Here is a 25,825-nt window from a genome sequence, read left to right as displayed (position 1 = left end):
TAGTGTCAGTGTGGCCTTGAACTCATGGCGATCCTCCTACCTCTACCTCCCATGCCTGGCCCAACATTATTTTTGTTGTTAGCTGTTCCTTCAGCTGGTGCTGCATTCTGCTCCCAGTGGAGGTTTGAGCTACTTGGAATGCTTTTCATTTCTATATTTTAGTCTGTCTATTTACTGTATTACTAGTTTTATAATATTTACTATATTTATTTTTTATTTTATTATTAGTATTATGTTTCGAGGTAGGGTCTTGCTCTAGCCCAGGCTGACCTGGAATTCACTATGTATCCTCAGGGTGGCCTCGAATTCATAGTGATCCTTTTACCTCTGCCTCCCAAGTGCTGGGATTAAAGGCATGAGCCATGCCCGGCTAAATTAATTTTATTCCAATGGTAGAGTTTTAAACACACTATCTCAAGGCTTACCTGCAACTTATTCTGTAGTCCCAGGCTAGCCTGGAGCTCACAGCAATCCTTTTATCTCTGCCTTTCAAATAGTGGAATCAAAATATGTTCCACCGTGCCCATCTCTACCTAAAATAGTATTTAAAAAATATTTTTATCCAGGTGTGGTGGTGCATGCCTTTACTCCCCGCATGCAGGAGGCAGAGGTAGGAGGATTACTGGGAGGTTGAGGTCACTCTGGGCTAGAGTGAGATCTTACCTTGAAAAAATATTTATTTGAGAGAGAGAATATGGGCATGCCAAAGCCTTGTGCCGCTGCCAACCTTCAGATTCATGTGCCACTTGGTGCATCTGGTTTAATATGGGTACTGGGAACTGAACCCAGGCTGGCAGACTTTGCAAGCAAGTGCCTTTGACTGCTGTGCCGTCTCTCTGGCCCCAAGGTTTATTTTTAAATTTCAGTTAATTGTCACTATTAATAATGAATACTTAACAAAAGCACAATTTTTTTGTCCTATATGCTTCTAGCTTGAACACACATTGTCCATTGCTTATTGTTTTTCCTCTTCACTCTTCAGATTTCTTGGATGCTATTAGGCCATATTGATCTTTCTAGCTTGTTTAGCACACCTGTTGCTTATTGATTACAAAAGTTTTTAGCTTTTACTCAAATTATTTGGGGCTGGGAAAATGGCTCAGCAATCACTGACTCAAGGGCTGGAGAGATGGCTCAGTGTTAATGGTGCTTCCTTGCAAATCCTGATTGCCCATGTTCAGATCCCCAGTACCCACGTAAGGCCAGATGCAGAAAGGGGTACGTGTATCTTGAGATTGTTTTCAGTGGCAGGAAGCCCTGATGTGCTTTCTCTTTCTCTGCCTTTTCTCTCTGTTTCAAATAAATAAAATTTTTTAAAGTGACTTAAACATTTGGTGTTCATTTGCAGCCACAAGAAATTTGAGTGAACACTCACCATGTGTGTGTGATGTGGATGTGTGTGTGTGAGATGTGGATGTGTGTGTGTGTGATGTGTGTGTGATGTGGATGTGTGTGTGTGTGATGTGTGTGTGATGTGGATGTGTGTGTGTGTGTGATGTGGATGTGTGTGTGTGTGTGATGTGGATGTGTGTGTGTGATGTGTGTGAGATGTGGATGTGTGTGTGTGTGTGTGTGATGTGTGTGTGATGTGTGTGTGATGTGTGTGTGATGTGTGTGTGATGTGGATGTGTGATGTGGATGTGTGTGTGTGTGGTGTGGATGTGTGATGTGGATGTGTGATGTGGATGTGTGTGTGTGTGGTGTGGCCCACATGTGGAGGTCAGGGCAGCACAGAGGTGCTTGTGCTCCCCCTTCTGAGGTGGCGTCTCTTGCTGCGGCAGCAGCTGTGATTTGGCTTGCATCCGGCTTTACTTGGTGCTAGGGAATTGAATCTAGGCTGGTGTGCTTTTAACCAGTCCCCACATGTTTGAAGATATAAAAGAACTTTATATTTTCTTTTTTATTTATTTATTTTGGTTTTTCGAGGTAGGGTTTCACTTTAGCTCAGGCTGACCTGGAATTCACTGTGTAGTCTCAGGGTGGCCTTGAACTCAAGGGGATTCTCCTACTTCTGCCTCCCCAGTTCTGAGATTAAAGGTGTGTGCCACCACGCCTGCTGAATTTTAATTTTCTTATACTGTTAGGGTATAAATTTTTTTTTTTGTTTTTGAGGTAGGGTCTCACTCTAGCCCAGGCTGATCTGGAATTCACTCTATATTCTCAGGGTGGCCTCTAACTCATGCTGGTCCTCCTACCTATGCCTCCCAAGTGCTGGTATTAAAGACATGTGCTACCACACCTGGCTTAAGAAATATTTTATTGGGTTGGAGAGGTTGCTTAGTGGTTTAGGCACTTACCTGCAAAGCCAAAGGACCCAGGTTCCTCTCCAGAACCCACATAAGCCAGATGCGTATGGTGGATCCTGCACCTGGTGTTCATTTGCACTGGATAGAGGCCCTGGCACACCCATTCTCTCTTTCATCTCTAATAAATAAACATTTTATTTATTTAAGAGAGAGAATGAGAATGGGTGCACTAGGGCCTCTTGCCACTGTAAAACTCCAGACATGTGCACCACTTTGAGCATCTGACTTTATGTGGGTATTAGGGACTTGAACCCTGACTGTCAGGCTTTCTAAGAAAGTGCCTGTAACCACTGAGCCATCTCTCTAGTTTTTTTTTTTTTTAAAGCATTTTAGGTTATTAAATGTATTTGTAATATATCCTGATGCTACAGTCTCAGCAGGGATCTAGACCCATCTTCCAACGTTGTTCGAATACTATTCATGCAGTTTCTATACCAGATTTAATATGATGCCATCATCTTGTATTGAGTGTTGATTTTGGACTTGATAGTTTTCCCATTGGTTGTTCTTTCAGTGTACCTCTTTACTTATTTATTTATTTGAGGTAGTGTCTTTTAGCCTAGACTGACCTGGAGTTCACTATGTAGTCTAAAGCTGGCCTCAGACTCACAGTGATCCTCCTACCTTGGTCCCCTGAGTGCAGCGATTAAAGGTGTGTGCCACTCTGCCTGGCTCATCGTACCTTTTGTAGTGATTAATGTTAGTTATTGAGGCTCTCATAAGTTTCAGTATCTTTTTTTTTTTCCTTTTTGGTTTTTCAAGGTAGGGTCTCACTCTGGCCCATGCTGACCTGGAATTTTGTAGTCTCAGGGTGGCCTCAAATTCCCGGTGATCCTCCTACCTCTGCCTCCCCAGCCAGTGCTGGGATTAAAGGTGTGTGCCACCACGCCTGGCAAGTTTCAGTATCTTTTTTTTTCTTTGAGGTAGGCTCTTACTCTAGCTCAGGTTGACCTGGAATTTACTATGTAGTCTTAGGGTGGCCTCGAACTGACAGTGATCCTCCTACCTCTGCCTCCTGAGTATTTGGATTAAAGGCGTGCGCCACCATGCCCAGCCTCAAGTTTCAGTATCTTAAAACTGGATCTTGACTGAAAATCTTCCTGGTTATTCTTGTTTATATATAAATTAGTGTACAGTGTTAGATTTTCTACCTGACTAATGTCACCTATAGTATGAATTTGTGTTTAACTCTCTGAAATTAACTGGGGCATTTCAAACATTCTGGAAATTAATTTATATGTATTATTAATTTTTAGTTTAGCCCAATGGCTAAAGGCCCTCAAAGATACATGGTTTCCACTGGTGCTGATGGGACAGTTTGCTTTTGGCAGTGGGATTTAGAATCTCTGAAATTTAGGTAAGTGACTTAATGAAACTGATCTTCTCCAATATAATTATGTGTGATGACAGGAAGTTTGATTATAAAAAGAAATTATATATTGTACATGCCTTTCTACTTTTAAAACTTTTTTTTTTTTTTTTTTTTCCTGAGATAGGGTCTCACTCTAGTTCAGGCTGACCTGGAATTCACTATGTAGTTCTCAGGATGGCCTTGAACTGAGTGTTGGGATTAAAGGCGTGTACCGGCCTTGAACTGAGTGTTGGGATTAAAGGCGTGTACCGCGCCTGCCTTTAAAACTTTTTTTTAAACCTACTGCATATGTTTCACCTTGACTTTACTGTAAACAGAAAAGCTTAGCTTTCTACCATAGCATGTTTTTGTATAAACAAAGTAAGATAATAGGTATGGGAAACATTTTTGTAAATCTTAAACATATACAGTGAGGTATGCAATGAATTATTCAGACAGGAACACTTGACAATCTAGGTTGATAATGATAGCCAGCAAGCTCTATTTGACTATTGAGTACTTCTCTACTGTCTCTAATATAATTAATGAGTTGAATTGAATTGGTAAGTTTACAAGCTGATAGCTGGTGTGGTGGTTCACACCTTTAATCCTAGCACTCAGTGACAGAGGCAGATCATTGCAATTTGCCAGCAAGCCTGGACCACATTGTGAGTTGAAGGCTGGCCTGAGCTACAGAGTGAGACACTGTCTCAAAAAGAAAAAAAAGGTTAACACTTAGTTATTAGAAATTGTTTAATTATGTTTTTAATAGTTAAAGGTTTTGAATTTGAACTATTAAATTTAGGAAATTGGATACAGTGTTTTGTGGTTTTTTTTTTTTTTTTTTTTGATTTTTGAGTTAGGGTCTCACTTCGGCTCAGGCTGACCTGGAATTGGAATTTACTATGTAGTCTCAGGGTGGCCTCAAACTCACGGTGATCCTTCTACCTCTGACTCCCGAGTGCTGGGATTACAGGCATGCGCCACCACACCTGTCTTGATTTTTTTTTTTTTTTTTCCCCGAGGTAGGGTCTCACTCTAGTCCAGGCTGACTTGGAATTCACCATGTATTCTCAGGGAGGCCTCGAACTCACAGCGATCCTCCTACCTCTGCCTCCTAAGTGCTGGGATTAAAGGCATGCACCCGGCTTGGATACAGATTTTTTTTCCTTTTATTTTTTTCCCCAGGATGACCTGGAATTCACTGTAGCCTCAGGGTGGCCTTGAACTCACACAGTCCTCCTACCTCTACCTCCCAAGTGCTGGGATTAAAGGTGTGTGCCACTACACTTAGGTATCCTTTATCTTTGTGCATGTTAGACAACCATCTTTTTCTCCTATTATGAAGGTCTTGTACAGGATATCCAGGCCATTTTGTGTCTGGAGGAGTACACTGTAAGGAGTCCTACCCTTCCTTTGGCTCTTACATTCTTTCTGCTACCTAATTTGTTTCTGACAACTTCTGTACTTATAGACAATAAGCCATGCTAATTCCCTTCCCTCCCTTACTTTCCCCATCCCAACTCGACACTCCATCATATCTCCTCCCTCTCTCCGTTAGTCTCTTTTATTTTATTACCTTTTTTTGTTTGGCTTTTTGAGGTATGGTCAGCTCAGGCTGACCTGGAATTTCTTATGTGTAGTCTCTGGATGCCTCGAACTCAGTGATCCTTTTACCTTTGCCACCCAAGTGCTGGGATTAAAGGCATACGCCACCATGCCTGGCTTTGCTTATTTGGTTGTCATCATCTTTTCCTTCTATTATGTGGGACTTGTGAAGGTATTGCTAGGCACTGCAAGGTTGTGGATTTCGAGGGCCTTTCTTTTTCTGGATAGTGCATGGTGAGGAGTGGTGCCCTTCCTTTGGCTGTTATATTCTTTCTCCAAGTCTTCTGCAATGGACCCTGTGCCTTGGAGGGTGTGATGGAGATGTTTCAGTGCTAAACACTCCAATGTCACTTCTCAGCACTATGTTGTCTTTTAGGTCATCCCAATGGTCACTGCCATCTGAAAAGAGAAGTTTCGCTAGCCAGAAGTGAGAGTAGCATTAATATATGAATATGAACAGTAAGTGTACTGCTTTACAGGGCAGTTTGGTGAGCATAATATATTCATTTAGCCAGACAAAAGCAGGCTTAATACCCCTAAGGCTCATGACCTCCCCTGCCATAGGCTTTTGATTAGGGTTTTAGTACCAGGCATGCATTCCCTCCCATAGAGTGGCCCTTCAGTCCAGTCAGAGAGCAGTTATTTTCCCCCAGAGCAGACACGCCACTGTTGGACCCATTCGGTCATTTGGCCTGTCTGGCCTAACTTGAGGCTTCCAGTGTCCACTGTTTTCAACACTGATGACTTCTGTCTCTTACAGAGCTGCATGTAGTACTGTTTTTTCCAGCTTTCAGTTGGCTGATCTAGATTTCTCAGTGACCTTGCTGCCCAGGCACGTGGAGACTTCAGCAATAGGGTCTTACCATCTGTTTCTGGTGGGAAACCAAGAGCACTGGCAATAACCTGTAATGTTTTGGAGGCAACAGGGACCTCCCTGGCCAACAACTCACTGAAAGGTATCCCATTCCTGGTACTGAAAATTTTCTAGTAGCACTCTGGTTTCTGGATATGCCATTATCCAAAAAAGTAGGCTTTCATATGTCTTATTCAGAACATCTTGAATTTTGATTGACCCTCCACCCATACTTCTTTTACTCAATCTCTTCCCCTGGCCTTGTTTTGGCCTTTCTCCTCCCTAGAATCTGTTCTTCTACTTACATATATCCAATAGCATCTCCTAAAGTCCTTTCTTCTCCCTCCCTTACAGCCTTTTTCTAGCTTACTGGCGTCTGCTACTGATTGTTGGTTCCAGCTCTCATGCACGCCTAATCATTTATAGCTAGGATCCACATATGAGAGAGAACATGCTATATTTAGCTTTCTGGACCAGTGTTACCTCACTTAGTACAATCGTTTCCAGATCCATCCATTTCCCTGCAAATTTCACAATTTCATTTTTCTTTACTGCTGAGTAGAACTCCATTGTGTAAATGTACCACATCTTCATTATACGTTCATCTGTTGAGGGACAACTAGGCTGGTTCCTTTTTCTAGCTATTGTGAATAGAGCAGCAATAAACATGGCTGAGCAAGTATCTCTAAGGCAGTGAGAAGAGTCATTAGGATATATGCCTAGGAGTGCTATGGGTCATATGGTAAATCTATTTTTAGCTGTCTCAGGAACCTCTGCAGTAAATGGCTCTACCAGACTACATTCCCATCAACAGTGTAGAATGGTTTCCCTTTTTCCTGCCAACATTTATTGTCTTTTTTTTTTTTTTTTTTTTTTCGAGGTAGGGTCTCACTCTGGTCCAGGCTGACCTGGAATTAACTCTGTAGTCTCAGGGTGGCCTTGAACTCATGGCGATCCTCCTACCTCTGCCTCCTGAGTGCTGGGATTTTTTTTTTTTTTTTTTTTTTTGAGGTAGAGTCTCACTCTAGCCCAGGCTGACCTGAAATTCACTATGTATTCTCAGGGTGGCCTTGAACTCTCAGCAGTCCTCCCACCTCTGCATCCAGAGTGCTGGGATTAAAGCCATGTGCCACCACGCCTGGCTCATTTGTTTTCTTGATGATAGCCATTCTGAAGGGAGTGAGATGGAATCTCAAAGTTATTTTATTTATTTATTTTCTCAATTTTTATTAACATTTTCCATGATTATGAAAAAATATCCCATGGTAATACCCTCCCCCCCCCACTTTTCCCTTTGAAATTCCATTCTCCATCATATCCCCTCCCCATCTCAATCAGTTTCTCTTTTATTTTGACGTCACGATCTTTTCCTCCTCTTTTTTGATGACGTCTTGTGTAGGTAGTGTCAGGCACTATGAGGTCATGGATATCCAGGCCATTTTATGTCTGGAGGGAGCACGTTGTAAGGAGTCCAACCCTTCCTTTGGCTCTTACATTCTTTCTGCCACCTCTTCCGCATTAGACCCTGAGCCTTGGAAGGTGTGATCGAGATGTTACTCTGTAGTCCATCAAAGTAATTTTAATTGGCATTTCCCTGATGGCTAAGGATGTTAAATGTGTATATGCCATCTCTATATTTCTTCTTTGGAGAACTGTTCAGTTCCATAGCCCATTTTTTGAATTGGGTTGTTTCATTTCTTATTGATTTGTTTTTTATTTCTTTGTATATCCTGGATATTAATCCTCTGTCAGATGTATAGCTGGCAAAGATTTTCTCCCAATCTGTAGGTTGCCTCTTTGCTCTATTCACAGTGTCCTTTGCTGTACAAAACCTTGTGATTTCATGAGATCCCAGTGGTTGATTAGTGGTTTTATTTTCTGAGCAACTGAGGTTGTATTCAGAAAGTCATCGCCTATTCCCCTACTTTTTCCTTTAGCAGTTTCAGCTCTGATATTAGGTCTCTGATCCATTTGGACTTGATTCTTTTGTATAGAGAAAGATGAGGGTCTGTTTTCATCCTACCTATAGATTCAGTTTTCCCAGTACCACTTGTTGAAGAGGCTGTCTTTTCTCCAATGAATATTTTTGTGAAAAATCAGATGGCTGTAGCTGCCTGGATTAACGTCTGGGTCCTCTATTGTATTCCATTGATCTATGTCTGCCTTTTTGCCAGTATCATGCTGTTTTTGTTACTGTGGCTTTGTAATATAGGTTAAAATATGGTATGGTGATACCACTGGCCTTATTTTTGTTGCTGAAAATTAAAACCAATATTTTTAATGACTTAAGGTGTTCAATTTATACATTTAAAGCTGTATCGTCTTTTTTTAAAGTCCACGCCCCCTGAAGTTCACTGAAAAGCCTCGGCCAGGAGTTCAGATGCTGTGCTCTTCCTTCAGTGTTGGTAAGAGAATACTTGCGTTTTCTTCTTTGTTTTGTATTTTACTGTTTATGTCAAATTACTTCATTACTGTTACGAATCTTCATTGGATAAGTGACTTTTTAATTTTCATTTAACTGATTTGTTTATTTTGTTTGAGTGAGAAACAGAGAAAGACGTGGGCAGGGAGAGTGCGTATGGGCATGCCAGGGCCTTCTGTCACTGAAAACAACTACAGACACATGCATCACTTTTTACATATGGCTTTATGTGGGCACTGGGGAGTCAAGCCTTGGCTTTTAGGCTTTGCCTATAGCCCTTAGCTTCAGCTTGTTACGTTCTCTTCAGTCAGTGCTGTTTTTGTATTCTATCTCATCTGGCATGTTTTTGATTTTTTTTTTTTTTTAATTTTAAGAGAGAGAGAGAGAGAACCAGGTGTGCTGGTGCACACCTTGAATCCCAGCACTCAGGAGGTTGAGGTAGGAGGATTACTGTGACTTCAAGGCTACCCTGAGACTAATTCCAGGTCAGCCTTGGCTAGAGTGAAACCCTACCTTGAAAAACAAATGAGGGAGGGATAGACAGAGAATGGGCAATGCAGGGCCTTCAGCCTCTGTGAACAAACTCCAGATGTATGTGTCCCCTTGTGTGCAAATATGCAACCTTGCACCACTGCGTCTGGCTGTGTGGGGCCTGGAGATTTAAACATGCATTCTTACGTCTTTGCATGTAAGTGCCTTAACCACTAAGACATCTCTCCAGTCCTGATTTCTTTCTCTCTTTTCTTTCTTTCTCTTTTCCTTTCTTTCTTTATCTCTTTTTCTTTTTTTTTGTTTTTTCTAGTAGGGTCTTGCTGTAGCCCAAGCTGACCTGTAATTCACTGTGTAGTCTCAGGGTGGCCTTGAACTCATGACGATCCTCCTACCACTGTCTCCCGAGTGCTGGGATTAAAGGTGTGCACCACTACTCCCATCCTTTTTTTTTTTTTTTTTAATTTAGTTTTTGAGGTAGGGTCTCACAGTAGCCTAGGCTGTCCTGCAGTTGACTGTGTAATCTCAGGGTGGCTTTGAACTCCTGGTGATTCTCCTGCCTCTGCCTCCCAAGTATTGGGATGAAGTGTGTGTGCCACTATGCGCAGCTTGTTTTTACTATCTAAGTAGTGAGAATCACAGATGAGTAGAGGGAGTTCTCAGCAAGGTCGTTCAACATGCTGTGTTTTGCGCATCATGAGGAGGATATGCCAACATGTACTATGTTCTTTAAGCAGCCTGATGGCATACTTCTGTTTAGATTTGTTGTTTACCTAGTATCTTGTGAGAGTATTCCCCTTTTTCTTTTTTTAAAAAACATTTTATCTATTTTATTTAATTAAGACAGAGGGAGAGAGAAATGGGGGTAGAGTGAGAATGGGTGTGCCCGGGCCGCCAACCACTGCAAATGAACTCTAGATGCATGCACCACCTGTGCATCTGGCTTAAGTAGGACCTGGAGAATCGAACCTGGGTCCTTAGGCTTCACAGGAATATGCCTTAACCCCTAAGCCGTCTCTCTAGCCCCTCTTTTTGTTTCATTGTTCAATGAACTTCTTAGGAAATTGGAAAAAAATTTAAATTAAATAGTTTATCTAATTTATTTTTGAGGTAGGGTCTCACTCTAGCTCAGGCTGACCTGGAATTCACTATGTATTGTCAGGGAGGCCTTGAACTCATGGCGATCCTTCTACCTCTGCCTTCTGAGTGCTGGGATTAAAGGTGTGCACCACCATCCATGGCTTAATTAATTTATTTTTATTATTTATTAGAGAAAGAGAGAGAGAGAGACTGGATATGGCAGGGCCTTCAGCCGCTGCAAATGAACTCCATACGCGTGTGTTCCCTTGTGCACATGTGTGACATTGCACACTTGTATCAGCGCTTCTGGCTTTCATGGGACCTGGATATTTGAATAGGAGTTCTTAGGCTTCAGAGGCAAGCACCTTAACCACTAAGCCACCTCTTTAGCCCCCCCTCCCTTTTTAAAATTTATCCATTTTGAAAAAGGAGGTGGGGAGGAAGGCTGGGCATGTCAGGGCATCCACCCACTTCAAATGAACTCCAGATGCATGTTCCACCATGTGCATCTGGCTTATGTGGATATTGGGGAGTCTAACCTGGGTCTTTAGGCTTCACAAGTAAGCAAGCACCTTAACCATTAAGCCATCTTTCCAGCCCTGGGAAATTTTTATTTTTATTTTTTTAAATTTTTTTGTTTATTTTTATTTATTTGAGAGTGACACAGAGAGAAAGAGGGAGAGAGAGAGAAAGAGAGAGAGAGAATGGGTGCGCCAGGGCCTCCAGCCACTGCAAACGAACTCCAGACACGTGCGCCCCCTTGTGCATCTGGCTAACGTGGGTCCTGGGGAATGGAGCCTCGAACTGGGGTCCTTAGGCTTCACAGGCAAGTGCTTAACTGCTAAGCCATTTCTCCAGCCTGGAAATTTTTATTTTTTAAGATATGTTCCTCATGAAAATATGAAATGTGAACAAGTGAGTGTTGTATCCTAAAGCTAGGTGTTAATATGTAAGTTTGCTGAGGAAGCAGACCCTGTTTTTTTGTTCAGGACGTTGAGAGCCCTGGCACTCTGTGTGACGTGTCTGCCGTGAGCACAGTAGAGTGAGTCTCTGAGCCTTTCCCACAGGCAACCCTGACTCATCACAGCTACAGTGCACTTGCTATACTGTCCTGTAGAGTGAGCCAGAGGATGAGTCTATTGAGAGAAATTAAATTTTAGAATAGATCTTTTTTTTTTTTACATTTCATATTTATTTTTATTTATTTAAGGGAGATAGGGAGAGAAAATGGGTGCACCAGAGCCTCCAGTCATTGCAAAGGAACTCCATATGCATGCAGCACCTTGTGCATCTGGCTTACTAATGTGGGTCCTGAGGAATTGAACCCGGGTCCTTTGGCTTTGCAGCAAGGTGCCTTAACTGCTAAGCCATCTTTCTCTTCCTCTCTTTGTGTATTTTAGTAGAGAAATTTGTTTTGTTTAGACATTTAAACTTGGATGTTTCATTTCAGGTGGTATGTTTTTAGCAACAGGCAGTACCGATCATGTAATCAGAATGTACTTCTTGGGTTTTGAAGCACCTGAAAAAATTGCAGAACTTGAGAGCCATACTGTAAGCATTCATTCAATTCTGTTTCTTTTTTTCTTTCTTTTTTTTTTTTTTTGAGGTAGGGTCTCACTCTAGCCCAGGCTGACGTGGAATTGTCTCAGGGTGGCTGTGAACTCATGGTGATCCTCCTACCTCTGCCTCCCGAGTGCTGGGATTAAAGGTGTATGCCACCATGCCCGGCTTAAATTCTGTTTCTTAATTATTCTTTTATTGCTAAAGAAAATAGTGATTCTGTTTTTTATTTTAGGGAATTTTTTTTCCTATTCGTCAAATGCTTTTTTTAAAAAATATCTTTTATTTATTTGAGAGAGAGAGGTGGGGGGTGGGGAGAATGGGTGCACCAGGGCCTCTAGCCAATGCAAATGAACCTCAGAAGCTTGTGCTAACTTGTGCGCTTGGCTTTATATGAGTACTAGGCAGCCGAACTGGGCCCTTTGACTTTTCTGGCAAGTGCCTTAACTATTGAGCCATCTCTCCAGCCCAAATGATTTTTTTTGTTTGTTTTTTTGAGGTAAGGTCTCACTGTAGCTGAGGGTGACCTGAAATTCACTATGTAGTCTCTGGGTGGCCTCAGACTCACAGTAATTCTCCTACCTCTGCCTTCCAAGTGCTGGGATTAAAGTCGTGTGTCACCATGCCTGGCTGATTGTTTTTCTCAAGGTAGGGTCTCACTCTAGTCCAGGCCGGCCTCAAACTCATGCCAATTCTCTTACTACAGCCTCCTGAGTACTCAGATTAAAGGCATGCATCACCATGCCTAGTGCTATTTTTTAAAAAATATTTTTATTTATTTATTTGAGAGATGGGGGAGAGATAGATACAGAAATAGGCGGGGGGGGAGGGGGGGCCGGGAGAGAATGTGCACATCAGGGCCTGCAGCCACTGCAAACAATCTCCTGATGTGCATGCCCTCTTGTGCATCTGGCTTACGTGGGTCCTGGGGAGTCGAACCTGGGTCCTTTGGCTTTGGAGGCAAGTGTCTTAACTGCTAAGCCATCTCACCAGTCCAATGCTATTTTTCTTTTTTTTTAAATTTTTTTTCATTTTTATTTATTTGTTTGAGAGTGACAGAGAGGCAGAGAGAGAGAATGGGCACGCCAGGGCTTCCAGCCACTGCAAACGAACTCCAGACACGTGTGCCCCCTTGTGCATCTGGCTAACGTGGGTCCTGGAGAATTGAGCCTCGAACCAGGGTCCTTAGGCATCACAGGCAAGCGCTTAACCGCTAAGCCATCTCTCCAGCCCCCCAATGCTATTTTTCTTTTAAATATTTTATTAGCCTGAGAGAGAGTGGGCACGCCAGGGCCTTTAGCCCCTGCAAACGAACTTCAGATGCTTGCACCCTTTTGTGCATCTGGCTTACGTGGGTCTTGGGAAATTGAACCTTGGTCCTTTGGTTTTGCTGGCAAGTACCTTTACCACTAAACCATCTCCTTAGCCCTAAATAAACATAATTTTAATCGAGCAATAATTTTGTTACTAAGTCTTTGTATCGGATTTGCTGTTTTTGTAAATGTCTTTCTTAGTATTAGATCCATTGAGTCATGTAGAATAATTGGTCTAAGCAGATCTCTTGCTGTTAAATCAGATGTGGTTCTCAGTATTTAACTACCTTTATTAAATTTATAAATGTATAATCTTTTCTTATTTTTTCCCCTCTCTAGGACAAAGTAGATAGTATCCAATTTTGTAACAATGGTGACCGGTAAGTGTGTGTGTGTGCTTGTATATTTTTAGGGAAATGTTTAACATATTTGTATAGCTTATATATATGACTACTTCCCCCTTCTATAATACATACCTTTTTTTCAAGGTTAGGGTTTTATTCTAGCCCAGACTGATCTGGCATTTACTTTGTAGTTTCAGGCTAGCCTTGAGCTCACAGTGATCTTCCTACCTGAGTGCTGGGATTAAATACATGTGCCACCACTCCTGGTTTAATATAATCCTTTTTTTTTTTCTTTAAAGTGTTTTGATGTAGGGTCTCACTCTAGCTCAGGCTGACTTGGAATTCACTGTGTAGTTTCATGGTGGCCTTGAACTCTTGGCAGTCCTCCTACCTCTCTGCCTCCCAAGTGTTGGGTTTAAAGGTGTGCGCCCCCATACCCAGTCTAGTAGTATCATACCTTTTTTTTTTTTTTTTTTTTGAGGTAAGGTTTTGGTCTAGCCCAGGCTGACCTGGAATTGACTATGTAGTTTCAGGTTGGCCTTAAACTCAGAAATCTTTCTACCTCTGCCTCCCAAGTGTTGGGATTAAAGGCATGTGCCGTCACACCTGGCTATTTTTAAAATATGGAACGTTATGAATTTGCGTGTCCTCCTTGTGCAGGGGCCATGCTGTTCTTCTCTATATCATTCCAATTTTTAGTATATGTTTTGTCAAAGTGAGCACATTAGTATCATCTTAATTTAGTTTGTGGGGTGTGTGTGCGCATGTATATATATTTATTTTTATAGATACAATTTTTTTCTTGAGGTAGGTTCTCATGTTATACAGTATTTTATATTGTGGAATGACTGACTAAAACTAATTAACATGTCTATCACTGGTACTGAGAACTGAACCCAAGTGTTCTAACAGACATAACCTAGCCCATACTTCACTTATAATCTCCTCTTTGCAAGTTTGAAATAACACATTACTTTTAACTGTAGTCATCACTTTGTACATTACAGATGTTCATCAGTAAATGTACTAATTGAATAAAATAGTGGCTAATATTTAATATTTAAGAATTGTAGTCTTTGCATGTGTACAACACATATATATGCAAATACCACTCAAACACATACATGCAAAAATAAAGTTTTGTAATCTCTGCTGGTTTTCATGATCAAAGGTAGTTTTGTAAATGTCACTTATTGAAAAATTAAAGTGAAAGAATGATGAGATGTTTTCTGGCTTGAGTATCTTTAGAAATTCTTACTTTCACCTTCCAAGGCTTAAGGTCCATTGTGGCGGGAAGAATGTAGGAGCCAAAGGAAGGGTAGGACTCCTTACAATGCGCTCTTCCAGACACAAAATGGCCTTAATATCCATGTCCTCTCAGTGCCTGACACTCCCTACACCAGACCATCTTAATAGGAAAAGATGATGACATCAAAATAAAAGACTGATTGTGGGGGTATGATGGAGAGTGAGGTTGTAAAGGGAGTTGTAAAGGGGGCGGGGTGGGAATTATCATGGTTTGTTGATATAATTATAGAAGCTGTCAATAATAAAGAATACTTAAAATTTCCTGCTTTCTAAAACAAGGTTTTGCTTTTAAGACAGTTTTTTTTGTTTTTGTTTTTGTTTTTGTTTTTGTTTTTGTTTTTTGAGGTAGGGTCTCTCTCTAGCCCAGGCTGACCTGGATCACTATGGAGTCTCAGGCTGGTCTTAACTCACAGCGCTTCTCCACCTCCACCTCCCAAATGCTGGGATTAAAGGCGTGGGCTACCACGCCCAGCTAGATAGTTCGGTTTTTCTCCATCTGTTTATTTGATGTTTTCATACATGTATTTTGGTCATATGTTCTCCACATTGTCCTCACTTAAAACACTTCAGTGCCGCTGAGCCCTCCTCCTGGTATTCTGGTGGCTGCACTGTGGAAGTAGGACTGCTCCCTCCCCAAGTACCTAAGTATTTCATCTACGTATTGATTACGAATGAAAGACATAGAGAATGGCCGTGCCCAGGCCCCTTACCAGTGCACGTGGATCCCAGACTCATGTGCCGCTGTGTGTGTCTTGCTTTACACTGATACTTGGGAATTGAACCTGTAACAGCACGCTTTGCAAGCAAGTGTGTTTATCTGCTGAGCCATCTCTCCAGATCTGTTCTCAATTTTTTTTTTTCTGCAGTAGGGCTTTGCTTTAGTACCGACAGACCTGGAATTCACTATGTCAACTCAGGTGGCCTCAAAGTTACAGTGATTCTCCTACCTCTGCCTTCCACGTGCTGGGATTAAAGAGGTGTGTCACCACACCAAGCTCCCAGTTTTTGCTTAAATAATAATTGCTCTTGGATATTGTAACCCAAATTGTATCTTCTTCTGAGCTCTAAATATTTATTTTTCTTTTTCCTTTTTTTCAGTATATTTTATTTATTTGCGTGCGCGTGCGCGCGTCAGAGAGAGAGAGAGAGAAGGAGAGAAAGAATGGGTGTGCCATGGCCTCCAGCCACTGTAAATGAACTCCAGATACATGTGCTCCCTTGTGTGTCTGGCTTATGTGGGTTCTGGAGAATCAAACCAGGATCCTTAAGGCAAACGCCTTACCTGCTAAGCCATCTCTCCAGCCCCTTTTTTTTTTTTTTTTTGGATGCAATTCCAAAAGACTAGCCTCTTTAAAAAAATTTTTTTTTTTTTAATGTGTGAGAGAGAATTAGAGCAAGAGAGAGAATTGGTGTGCCGCCTTATGTGCATGTGTGACCTTGCTTGCTTGTATCACCTTTTGCGCATCTGGGTTATGTGGGACCTAGAGAGTCAAACATGGGTCCTTAGTCTTTGTAGGTATACAACTTAACCTCTAAACCATCTCTCCTGCCCACTGGGTACATTTTCTTTCTTTCTGTTTTTCTGTCTTTTCTTCTGACAACTTCCATAATTATAGGACAATAAATCATGATCATTCCCTCCACCCTCACTTTCCCCTTCACAACTCCATTCTCTATCATATCCTCTCCCCCTCTAAAGTAGTCTCTCTCTTATTTATTTGTGGTTTTTCGAGGTAGGATCACATTCTAGCTCTGGCTGACCTGGAATTCAATATGTAGTCTCAGGGTGGCCTTGAATGGCAATCTTCCTACCTCTGCCTGCCATGTGTTGGGATTAATGGTATGTGCCACCATGCCCAGCCCAGTCTCTCTTTTATTTTTTTTATTTATTTGAAAGAGAGAAAGAGGCAGAGTGAGGGCGGGGGGGGGGGGGGGGGATGGTCACACCAGGGCCTCCAGCTGCTGCAGAGGAACTCCAGATGCGTGTGCCCCCTTGTGCATCTCGTTTATGTAGGTCCTGGAGAGTTGAACCGGGAGCCTTGGGCTTTGCAGGCAAACACCTTAACTGCTAAAGCCATCTTTTCCAGCCCCTTCTTTTTTATTTTGATGTCATCATCTTTTCCTTCTATTATGAAGATCTTGTGCAGGTAGTGTCAGGCATTGTGAGGTCATTTATATACAGTCCATTTTGTGTCTTAATGATTGCATTTTAAGCAGTCCTACCATCCATTGGCTCTTACATTCTTCTTCCACAATGGACCCTGAACTTTGGAGGGTGTGATAGAGATATTTAGGTGCTGAGCACTCCTCTTTCATTTCTTCTCTGCACTATGGTGCCTTTTGAGTTATGCCAGAGGTAACGGCCATCTGAAAATAGAAGCTTCTCTAACCAAAAGTGAGAGTAGCATTCATATGTGGGTATGAACATTAAAAAAAATGCTTGCCAGGCACTTTTTGAGCATAATGTATACATTTAGCCAGATACCAGCAGGCGTTACGGATACATTTTATATAGTGCAGTTTTCACACTTTTCATTTTGTAATAGATTATATTGGTTTTTCAAGCAAGGATTTCACTGTAACCCAGGCTGACCTGGAATTCACTATGTAGTCTCAGGGTGGCCTCGAACTCACGTGATCCTCCTACCTCTGCCACCCAAGTATAATGCAGTTTTTGGTCTTACCAGTTTTTCCATGTCTTTAATTCCCCCTCCCCCATTCAGGTAAGCTATTAATTATATTTTTGTGTCTAGATATGTCCTAAGTAATCTGTCTTTTGATTCACCTGTCATTAAGACTGCTGTGTTAAAGTTTATTTTCCTTGAATTTAGTTGTAGCCCTTGATGGCAAGCCTGTAAATAGAAAATCTGTTTCTGAATATTTGAAGGTTCCTAAGTGGCAGCAGAGATGGGACAGCACGGATTTGGAGATTTGAGCAGTTAGAGTGGAGAAGCATTTTATTGGATATGGCTACTAAAATCTCAGGGTAAGTGAACTTGTTATATTGATGCATATAATATGCCCCCCATGTATTGTTAATTTTATAAGGAGATTTTTACCTACTTCCAATGTTTTATGAAGAGCTGTTGCTAAGTGAATGTACATGGTGTGTATTGATAAATAATTCAATCTTTAATGTTCAGGATAAAAATGAGGAAAGCTCATAAGCTTGTTAGTTTGTTTTATCAACGCTGTGACCCAAATACTGTCAGAACAATTTAAATGGAAAAAAAAATTTCTTAATGGCCAGGCATGGTGGTGTATGCTTTTATTCATGGCACTCGGGAGGCAGAGATAGGATTGCGGTGAGTTCAAGGCCACCCTGAGACTACATAGTGAATTCCAGGTCAGCCTGGGCTAAAGCGAGATCCAACCTCAAAAGACCCAAAGAAACAAAACAAAACAAAACAAAAAGGAAAAAGGAAGGAGAAAAGATTTGTTTTGGTTCACAGTTTTAGTGGTTATAAGCATTATGATGTGGAGTGTGTGCAGAGGAATTCTCTGCTATCGTGGCCCAGAAAAAAGGAAAGAGTGGGAGGAGGCCAGGGCAACTGCCCCAGCGCCTTGCACCTTATGTCCCATTTGTTGACCCTACATTTTACCACCTCCTAATAATGCCATAACATGACTCTTTCCTGGGATGATGAATCCATTGTTTTGTTCTGTTTTGTTTTGTGGCTTTTCAAGGTTGGATCTCACCTTAGCCCAGACTGTCTTGGAATTCACTATGCGATCTCAAGGTGGCCTGGAACTCACAGCAATCCACCTACCTATGCCTCCCAAATGCTGGGATTAAAGGTGTGCGCCACCAAGCCTGGCTGTCATGGGATTAATCCAGTGATAAGATCAGAGTCCTGTGCTATACTTGTCTATGGAAATGTCACTGGTACTCAGAGCTGTTTTTTACTAACCCTCTCCATGTTTGTGATTCAGTCAGAATTAGCTTTCTGGTTACATTAATCTCCTGCTTAGGCTTTATTTACAACCTCATATGGTTCAAAACGCAGAATTAACAACCACCACTACCACAACAAAATCATTCATACATACGTATGTATATATAAATAATAGTATTTTGGATCTAAGTTTGGAGAATAAAATAAGCAAACCCAATTTTTTATTGGGGAAAATTTGGGGGTGACTTAGTGGTTAAAGGCACTTGCTTACAAAGCCTCTTGACCTTGGTTTGATTTCCCCTACCTACATAAAGCCAGATACATAAAGTGGTGCCCATATTTAGAGTTTATTCATATGGCAAGAGGCCCTGGTGTGCCCATTCGCTCTTTATCAAATGAATAAATAAATTTTTTTTAAAAGTTGAGATTTAGTGGGAATTTTATTTATTTGTGTACATATTTTTTGGGGGAATATTTGAAGTAGGGCCTCACCCTTGCCCAGGCTAATCTGGAATTCACTATGTAGTCTTTTTTAAAAAATATTTTATTTTTATTTATTTATTTGAGAGTGACAGAGAAAGAGGCAGAAAGAGAGAGAGTGGGCACGCCAGGGCCTCCAGCCATTGCAAACAAATTCCAGATGGGTGCGCCCCTTGTGCAAATGGCCTACGTGGGTCCTGGGGAGCTGAGCCTCGAACCGGGGCCCTTAGGCTTCACAGGCAAGCGCTTAACCGCTAAGCCATCTCTCCAGCCCCACTATGTAGTCTTACTGAGACCTTGAATTTATGGTGATCCTTTTGCCTCCCACATGCTGGGATTAAAGGTGTGTGCCACCACACCCAGCTCAGAGTAGCACTTTTCAAAATAATTACTGCCAGTTTTGTAGCTTGTATGGTTTCTTTCATGCTGGAAGTGCACATGTACAGGCTGTGGGTCAGCACGTATTGCTGGACAAATACCTGTCTTATTTCTCACCTGTCTCATTACCTGAGAAATGAGAGTACCTGTTTGCAAGCATACCTAATAGTTTTAAGTACTTATTTGTGAGAGAGAGAGAGAGAGAAATGGGAGCACCAGGGTCTTCAGCCACTGCAAACTCAAGATACGTGCACCCCTGTGTGCCTCTGGCTTACCTGGGTACTGGGGAATCAAATCTAGGTCCTTAGGCTTTGTAGGTATATACCTTTAACCACTAAACAATCTCTCTAGCCTTACTCATGTTCTTTTTATTGTAAACAACATTTTTCTTATAAACTGTAAAAAGATGTCAGTCTTACTTTTGACCTTGTTTCTAAAAAATTTATTTATTTTGGTTTTTCGATGTAGGGTTTCACTCTAGTCTAGGCTGACCTGGAATTCACTAGTCGTCTCAGGGTGGCCTCCTATCTCTGTCTCCCAAGTGCTAGGATTAAAGGAGTGCATTCGTTGTTAATTTGTCTCAGCCTTCTGATTCTGGGATTCCATGTCTATCATCTATGTCCAAACAATTGACTTACAGTCTTCTTCTACTGAAAGATTAGCATTGAGTGTTCAAGATAAAGCTGATCTTAATATACTTGGGAAATTACCTGCCTTTGTAGAGTGGAAGGCATATGTATTGGAAATTTGATAATTTTTGTTTTTAAGTTAAAAATCTTTTGTTTGAGCTGGAGAGATGCTTAGTGGCTAAGGTGCTTGCCTGCAAAGCCTAGTGATCCTGGTTTCGTTACACCCAGTACCTACATAAAGCCAAATGCACAGTGGCACATGCACCTGGAGTTCATTTGTTGTGGCTAGAGGCCTTGGAGCCCCCATTCTCTCTCTCTTCTCTCTATATCTCTCTGCTTGCAAACAAATAAAAATATTAAAAAAATTATTGGGGCTGGAGAGATGGCTTACAGGTTAAGACATTTGCCTGTAAAACTGAAGGATACCGGTTTGACTCTCTAGGGCACACATAAGCCAGATGCACAAGGAGGCAGACATATCTGGAATTCATTTTTAGTGGCCTCTGGCACGCCCATTCTCTCTCTCTGCCTTTTTCTAGCTTTCAAATAAATAAATAAAATAAAATAAAAAGTCTTGTTGGCCAGGCGTGGTGATGCACGTCTTTAATCCCAGCATGTGGGAAGCAAGCAGAATTTTTCTAAGAGTTTGAGGCCACCCTGAGACTACATAGTGAATTCCAGGACAGCCTAAGCTAGAGTGAGATCCTACCTCAGTAAGCCGCCAGCCGTATATATACTGAAATTAGAGTGAAACAGGATTAACATGGTCCCTGCACAATGTTGACATTTAATTGGTGATATATTTTATAGTTTCATTAAGGATGCTTCTAACATTATAAAAAAGTATTTTACCATCATATAAAAATATTACACTTGGACATCAAAAATATCTCATGTGGAAATGATTGTTGTTAGACCTTAGTGTAATAATGAAAGGGTATGAAGATAATTTGGATTCACATTCACTTATGAACAGTTAGCAAATGAGAACAGCATTGTTAAAACTTGAGTAAACATTTACTTTAGAAAAACATTTTTATTTATGAGGTAGAGTGAGAGAGTGAGTGAATGAAAGAGTATATGGACACACTGGGACCTCTTGCCACTACACATGAACTCCAGATACATTTCACCATTTTGTGCATTTGGCCCTTTGTGGGAACTGGGGAATTGAACAAGGTCATCAGACTTTGCAAGCAAGTGTCTTCATATGCCATTTCTCCAAGACTTTAATTTTCTTTTCTTTTCTTTTCTTTTTTTTTTTTTTTTTGAGGTAGGGCTTCACTCTATTCCAGGCTGACCTGGAATTCACTATGGAGTCTCAGGGTGGCCTTGAATTCACAGCGATCCTCCTGCTTCAGCTTCCTCAGAGCTGGGATCAAAGGCATGTGCTACCACGCCCGGCTTCTCCTTTTAAAAATATTTTATTTGTCCATTTATTTGAGAGAGGGAGGGAGGGAAGGAAGGAGGGAGGGAGGGAGGGAGGGGAGAAAGAGAGAGAAGGGCTTCCAGCTACTGCAAATGAACTCCAGATGCATGTGCCACCTTGTGCATCTGCCATACATGGGTCCTGGGGAATTGAACCTTGCTCCTTTGGCTTTGCAGGCAAACACCTTAACCATTAAGCTGTCTCTCAAGCCCTTTCCTCCACCTTTTGAATGCTTGAATTATACTAGGTATGCTCTGGTACACCTGGCTTGAAAAAAACTTAAAAATGAAACTTTCATTTTCTTGCTCCTACTTTTTTTCAAGGTAGGGTCTCACTCTGATCCTGTCTGACCTGGAATTAACTATATCATCTCAGGGTTGCCTCCAACTCACAGCAATTCTCCTACCTCTGCCTCCTGAGTTCTGGGATTAAAGGCATGCACCACCACGCCTGGCTTTCACTGCTACTTTTTAAGGAATGAAATTATAATTTTCTTCTCCTTTAAAAAGCTTCAGTACTCTAAAATCTTGAAAAGCTATGTTTTCTTTTAGAATTGATAGCTGAATCTGGTGGCTTAGGCCTATAATTACTGATATTCAGGAGGCTGAAGGAGGAAGATCACAGGTCTGGGCTATAGAGCAAACTCAGGGGCAGAATCAGTGACTGTCAAAGTAAAAAATCTAAGAAGGGTTGTTGACATATCAGGGTTAGAGAGCTTGCTTTGCATGTGCACATGTGCATGGCCTTGGGTTCAGTCCTCAGGACTTGAAATAAAAGAGAAAAAGTACTTTTATTGGTTATAGTATTTGAATGTTGTGTTGTCAAACTGATGAAATACAAAATAATTATTAGGCCTGGCGTGGTGGCGCATGCCTTTAATCCCAGCACTCGGAAGGCTGAGATAGGAGGATTGTGTCCACCCCAAGACTGCAGAGTGAATTCCAGGTCAGCCTGAGCTAGAGTGAGACCCTACCTTGAAAAATAAATAAATAAGGTGCTTTTTTTGGGTGGGGGTTGGTTTTGAGGAAGGGTGTCACTCTATCCCAGCTTGGCCTGGAGCGCACAGTGATCCTCCTACCTCTGCCTCCCAAGTGATGGGATTAACGGTGTGTGCCACTATACCTAAATACTAGACGTGCAAAGCTTATTATTACCCTGAGATTTATAGGAATAGGGAGATATAAAAAGAAAGGTGCCTAAGTTGGAGAATTGGCTTCGGATTAAGGTAGTCACTTGCAAAGCCTAGTGACCTGGGCTCAATTTTGTAGTATTCATGTACGGTCAGTGGCACATGTATCTGGAATTGGTTTACAGTGGCTAGAGGCCATAGTGTGCCCCTTCTCTGTCTCTGTTTGCAGATAAACAAAATAGTTTTTAAAACTGTAGTTTCATTTATAGTTGAACAATTGAAGTGTCTGTGTCAGGTGTTCTAGGCTTTGGGGCTATCAGAATGACCTTTCTGACTTTCTAAAATTTCTTTGTCTTCTGGAGAAAGAGTTGAAAGTAAGTGTTAGCAATAGGTTTTGGGTGAAGAGAAAATAACAACATAAAAACAATAGAGAGCAGCTTTGTTTTTTAAGTAGCAATGGTATCCTATAGTTTTATTTCATGCCATTTCTATACTGCTTCTAAATTATTTCTTCCTCTCCAATTTTGCCCTAATTGTTATGGATTGATTAAAAATATACATGAGTTAGATTTCTTCTGTTAAGTTTGCATTGATGAGGGATTGTGTATCTTGTGTAGCCTGCTATCCAACTTAATTTATATAGTGTGTATATATGTATTTTCCTCTTTTCTCTCTGTTTTTGTTAGAGACTTATCTTCAGAGGAGGAAAGGTTTATGAAACCCAAAGTAACAATGATAGCTTGGAATCAGAATGATAGCATTGTTGTCACTGCTGTGAATGATCACGTGCTCAAAGTGTGGAATTCTCATACTGGACAGCTGCTTCACAATTTGCTGGTAAGTAGTCTTGTTCTGCCCCCCCCCCTTTTAAATATTTTATTTATTTATTTACTAGAGAGAGAGAGAGAGAGAGAGAGAGAGACAGACAGATAGAAAGAGAGAATGGGCATGCCAGAACCTTTAGCCACTGCAGCAAACTACAGATGCATGTGCCCCCTTGTGCATCTGTCTCACATGGGTCCTGGGGAATCGAACCTGGGTCCTTAGACTTCACAGGCAAACAAACGCCTTAACCACTAAGCCATTTCGCCAGCCCTTCTTGATTTTCTTTAGAGTTAGGGTCTCACTGTAGGCCAAGCTGATCTGGAACTCACTGTGTACCCCAGGCCAGCATTCAACTCGTGGTGATCCTCCTGCCTCTACCTCCCCAGGGCTGTGCTGGGATTAAGGAGTGTGTGTGCCACCATACACAAAATGGGAATTTTATTTAATATGTCAAAATTTTTAAATTCTCTTTGTTACAAAATATAGGGAACAGGTTTTATTTAAGCAATGAAATAACTGGGAAGTTTTGTTTTCCTGTATAAATCATTGTCACAGTATGTTTTTAAAAGCCTTTCCATAATATGACAGTATTTTCTTTTTAATTTTCAACTTGCAATTTGCAAACGGTCCTTAATGTTATGACTTTGTTGACTAAAGGGTCATGCTGATGAAGTGTTTGTTTTGGAGACACATCCCTTTGATTCCAGAATTATGTTATCTGCAGGACATGATGGCAGCATATTTATATGGGATATTACAAAAGGCACCAAGGTGAAACATTATTTTAATATGGTAAGTGAAGTATGTTTTGTTATTTGTACTTGTATTTATGGATTATGAGGACTAGATAGAAGTTGATTGACATGCTGTGGCAATTTTTATAGAAATCAAGATAATTGAAACTTAGTATTTGATGGCAATATATGCAGATTCACCTGAAATGCCCTGCACAACTGATTTATACAAGAGACACATTTTCAGAAGTTACCCAAAGACCTTTGTTTTCATGTATCAGTTCAGTTTGTTTTTTTTTCTCAAGGGAGTCTCTTGCTCTAGTCCAGGCTGACCTGGAATTCACTATGTAGTCTCCGGGATGCCTTGAACGCATGGTGATCCTCCTCCCTCTGCCTTCCGAGTGCTGGGATTTAAAGGTGTGTGCCACCGTGCCCAGCAGTTCAGTATGTTTTGACAAATGTAGTTCTACAAGTAATTATTTTCCTAATTGAAGTAATTGAAGTATGTGATGAGTAAGACGTTTGTATGTATTCAAACTTGGGGCAACAGAGTGAGTTCTGGTCAGCCTGGGCTAGAGTGGGACCCTGCCTTGAAAAACCAGAATGTATAAAAATTGGTTTGCCTGCAAAGCCCAACTGGGTTTGATTACCCTGTAACCATGTAAAGCCAGATGCACAAAGTGATATATGCATCTGGAGTTCCTTTGCAGTGGCTAGAGGCCCTGGCATAGTCATATTCTTTTCCTTCCCCCCTTCTGTCCCTGTTTCCTTCCTAGTAAATAAGGAAAATATTTATTGAAAAATCTAAAAACTTAATAACATATATAACCTAGCCGGGTGTAGTGGCACACATCTTTAATCCCAGCACTTGGGAGGCAGAGGTAGGAGGATCACCATGAGTTTGAGGCCATCCTGAGACTACGTAGTGAATTCCAGGTCAGCTGGGCCCAGAATAAGACCCTACCTCAAAACAAAAACAAACAAACACACATACATACATACATACATACATACATACACACACACACACACACATATATAAAAAACTTAATAAAATGTTTATAATAAATAAAAATACCAGAAATAAATTCTGTTGAGTACTGTTTGGTTAAACATTATATGATCTAGTCAATCCTAAGAAAAGAAAGAAGAAAAACAGAAGTTACTTGTCGAAGCATGTGAATGAGAACACGCAGAAAAAGTACCAGTGAAGTATCAGTAACTGAGCTGGGCGTGGTGGTGCATGCCTTTGATCCCAGCACTCAGGAGGCAGAGGTAGGAGTATCACTGTGAGTTCAAAGCTACCCTGAGACTGCTGAGTGAATTCCAGGTCAGCCTGAGCTAGAGTGAGACCCTACATCGATAAACCAAACAAACAAAAAATCAGTAACTGAACACTGTTCAGTATATATTCTACATGTCTGGGACTCTGTGCTTACATTCTAGAATCAAAGCAAGATCCCATTGCATTTAGAATTTCTAACATAGGCATGTCATGAGAAAACTGTTGGTTAATCCACATCTCAATTTACATTTGTCAGTTGCCCCAGTAGTGTTTTGAAAAGCCATGTTGTGCTTTTTTGATTGGAAACCATATTAGATTGTTACCTATGACAATCAGTAGTTATATCTGTCTAGTTGTCTTTACTCTTCAATAGTCTTTCCATCTTCTCCTCCTCCTTTCCTCTCTA

At 41.2% G+C, this 25,825-nt stretch overlaps 1 protein-coding gene and 1 non-coding gene across 4 annotated transcripts in view; one reads left to right on the top strand and one right to left on the bottom strand.

The window, feature by feature from the left end:
- The window catches only part of Brwd1 (bromodomain and WD repeat domain containing 1), a 134,054-nt gene that overhangs the window by 22,077 nt on the left and 86,152 nt on the right, over nucleotides 1–25,825 (top strand). For all 3 annotated transcript variants that reach the window (XM_045149804.1, XM_045149806.1, XM_045149805.1), the window contains exons 9-15: nucleotides 3,563–3,663; nucleotides 8,453–8,523; nucleotides 11,560–11,660; nucleotides 13,322–13,362; nucleotides 17,522–17,620; nucleotides 23,262–23,412; nucleotides 24,058–24,192. In XM_045149804.1, the coding sequence (XP_045005739.1) occupies nucleotides 3,563–3,663; nucleotides 8,453–8,523; nucleotides 11,560–11,660; nucleotides 13,322–13,362; nucleotides 17,522–17,620; nucleotides 23,262–23,412; nucleotides 24,058–24,192 (699 nt within the window). The remainder of the gene's footprint in view (nucleotides 1–3,562; nucleotides 3,664–8,452; nucleotides 8,524–11,559; nucleotides 11,661–13,321; nucleotides 13,363–17,521; nucleotides 17,621–23,261; nucleotides 23,413–24,057; nucleotides 24,193–25,825) is intronic.
- On the bottom strand, nucleotides 13,944–14,049 carry LOC123461183. Its single transcript, XR_006637492.1, has one exon. It is a non-coding gene; the product is annotated as a U6 spliceosomal RNA (small nuclear RNA).

This window comes from Jaculus jaculus, chromosome 5, assembly GCF_020740685.1.
Source record: "Jaculus jaculus isolate mJacJac1 chromosome 5, mJacJac1.mat.Y.cur, whole genome shotgun sequence".
Lineage (NCBI taxonomy): Eukaryota > Metazoa > Chordata > Mammalia > Rodentia > Dipodidae > Jaculus > Jaculus jaculus.
Note: the sequence above shows the minus strand (reverse complement) of the source record. Positions and strands in the feature narration are given on the sequence as shown.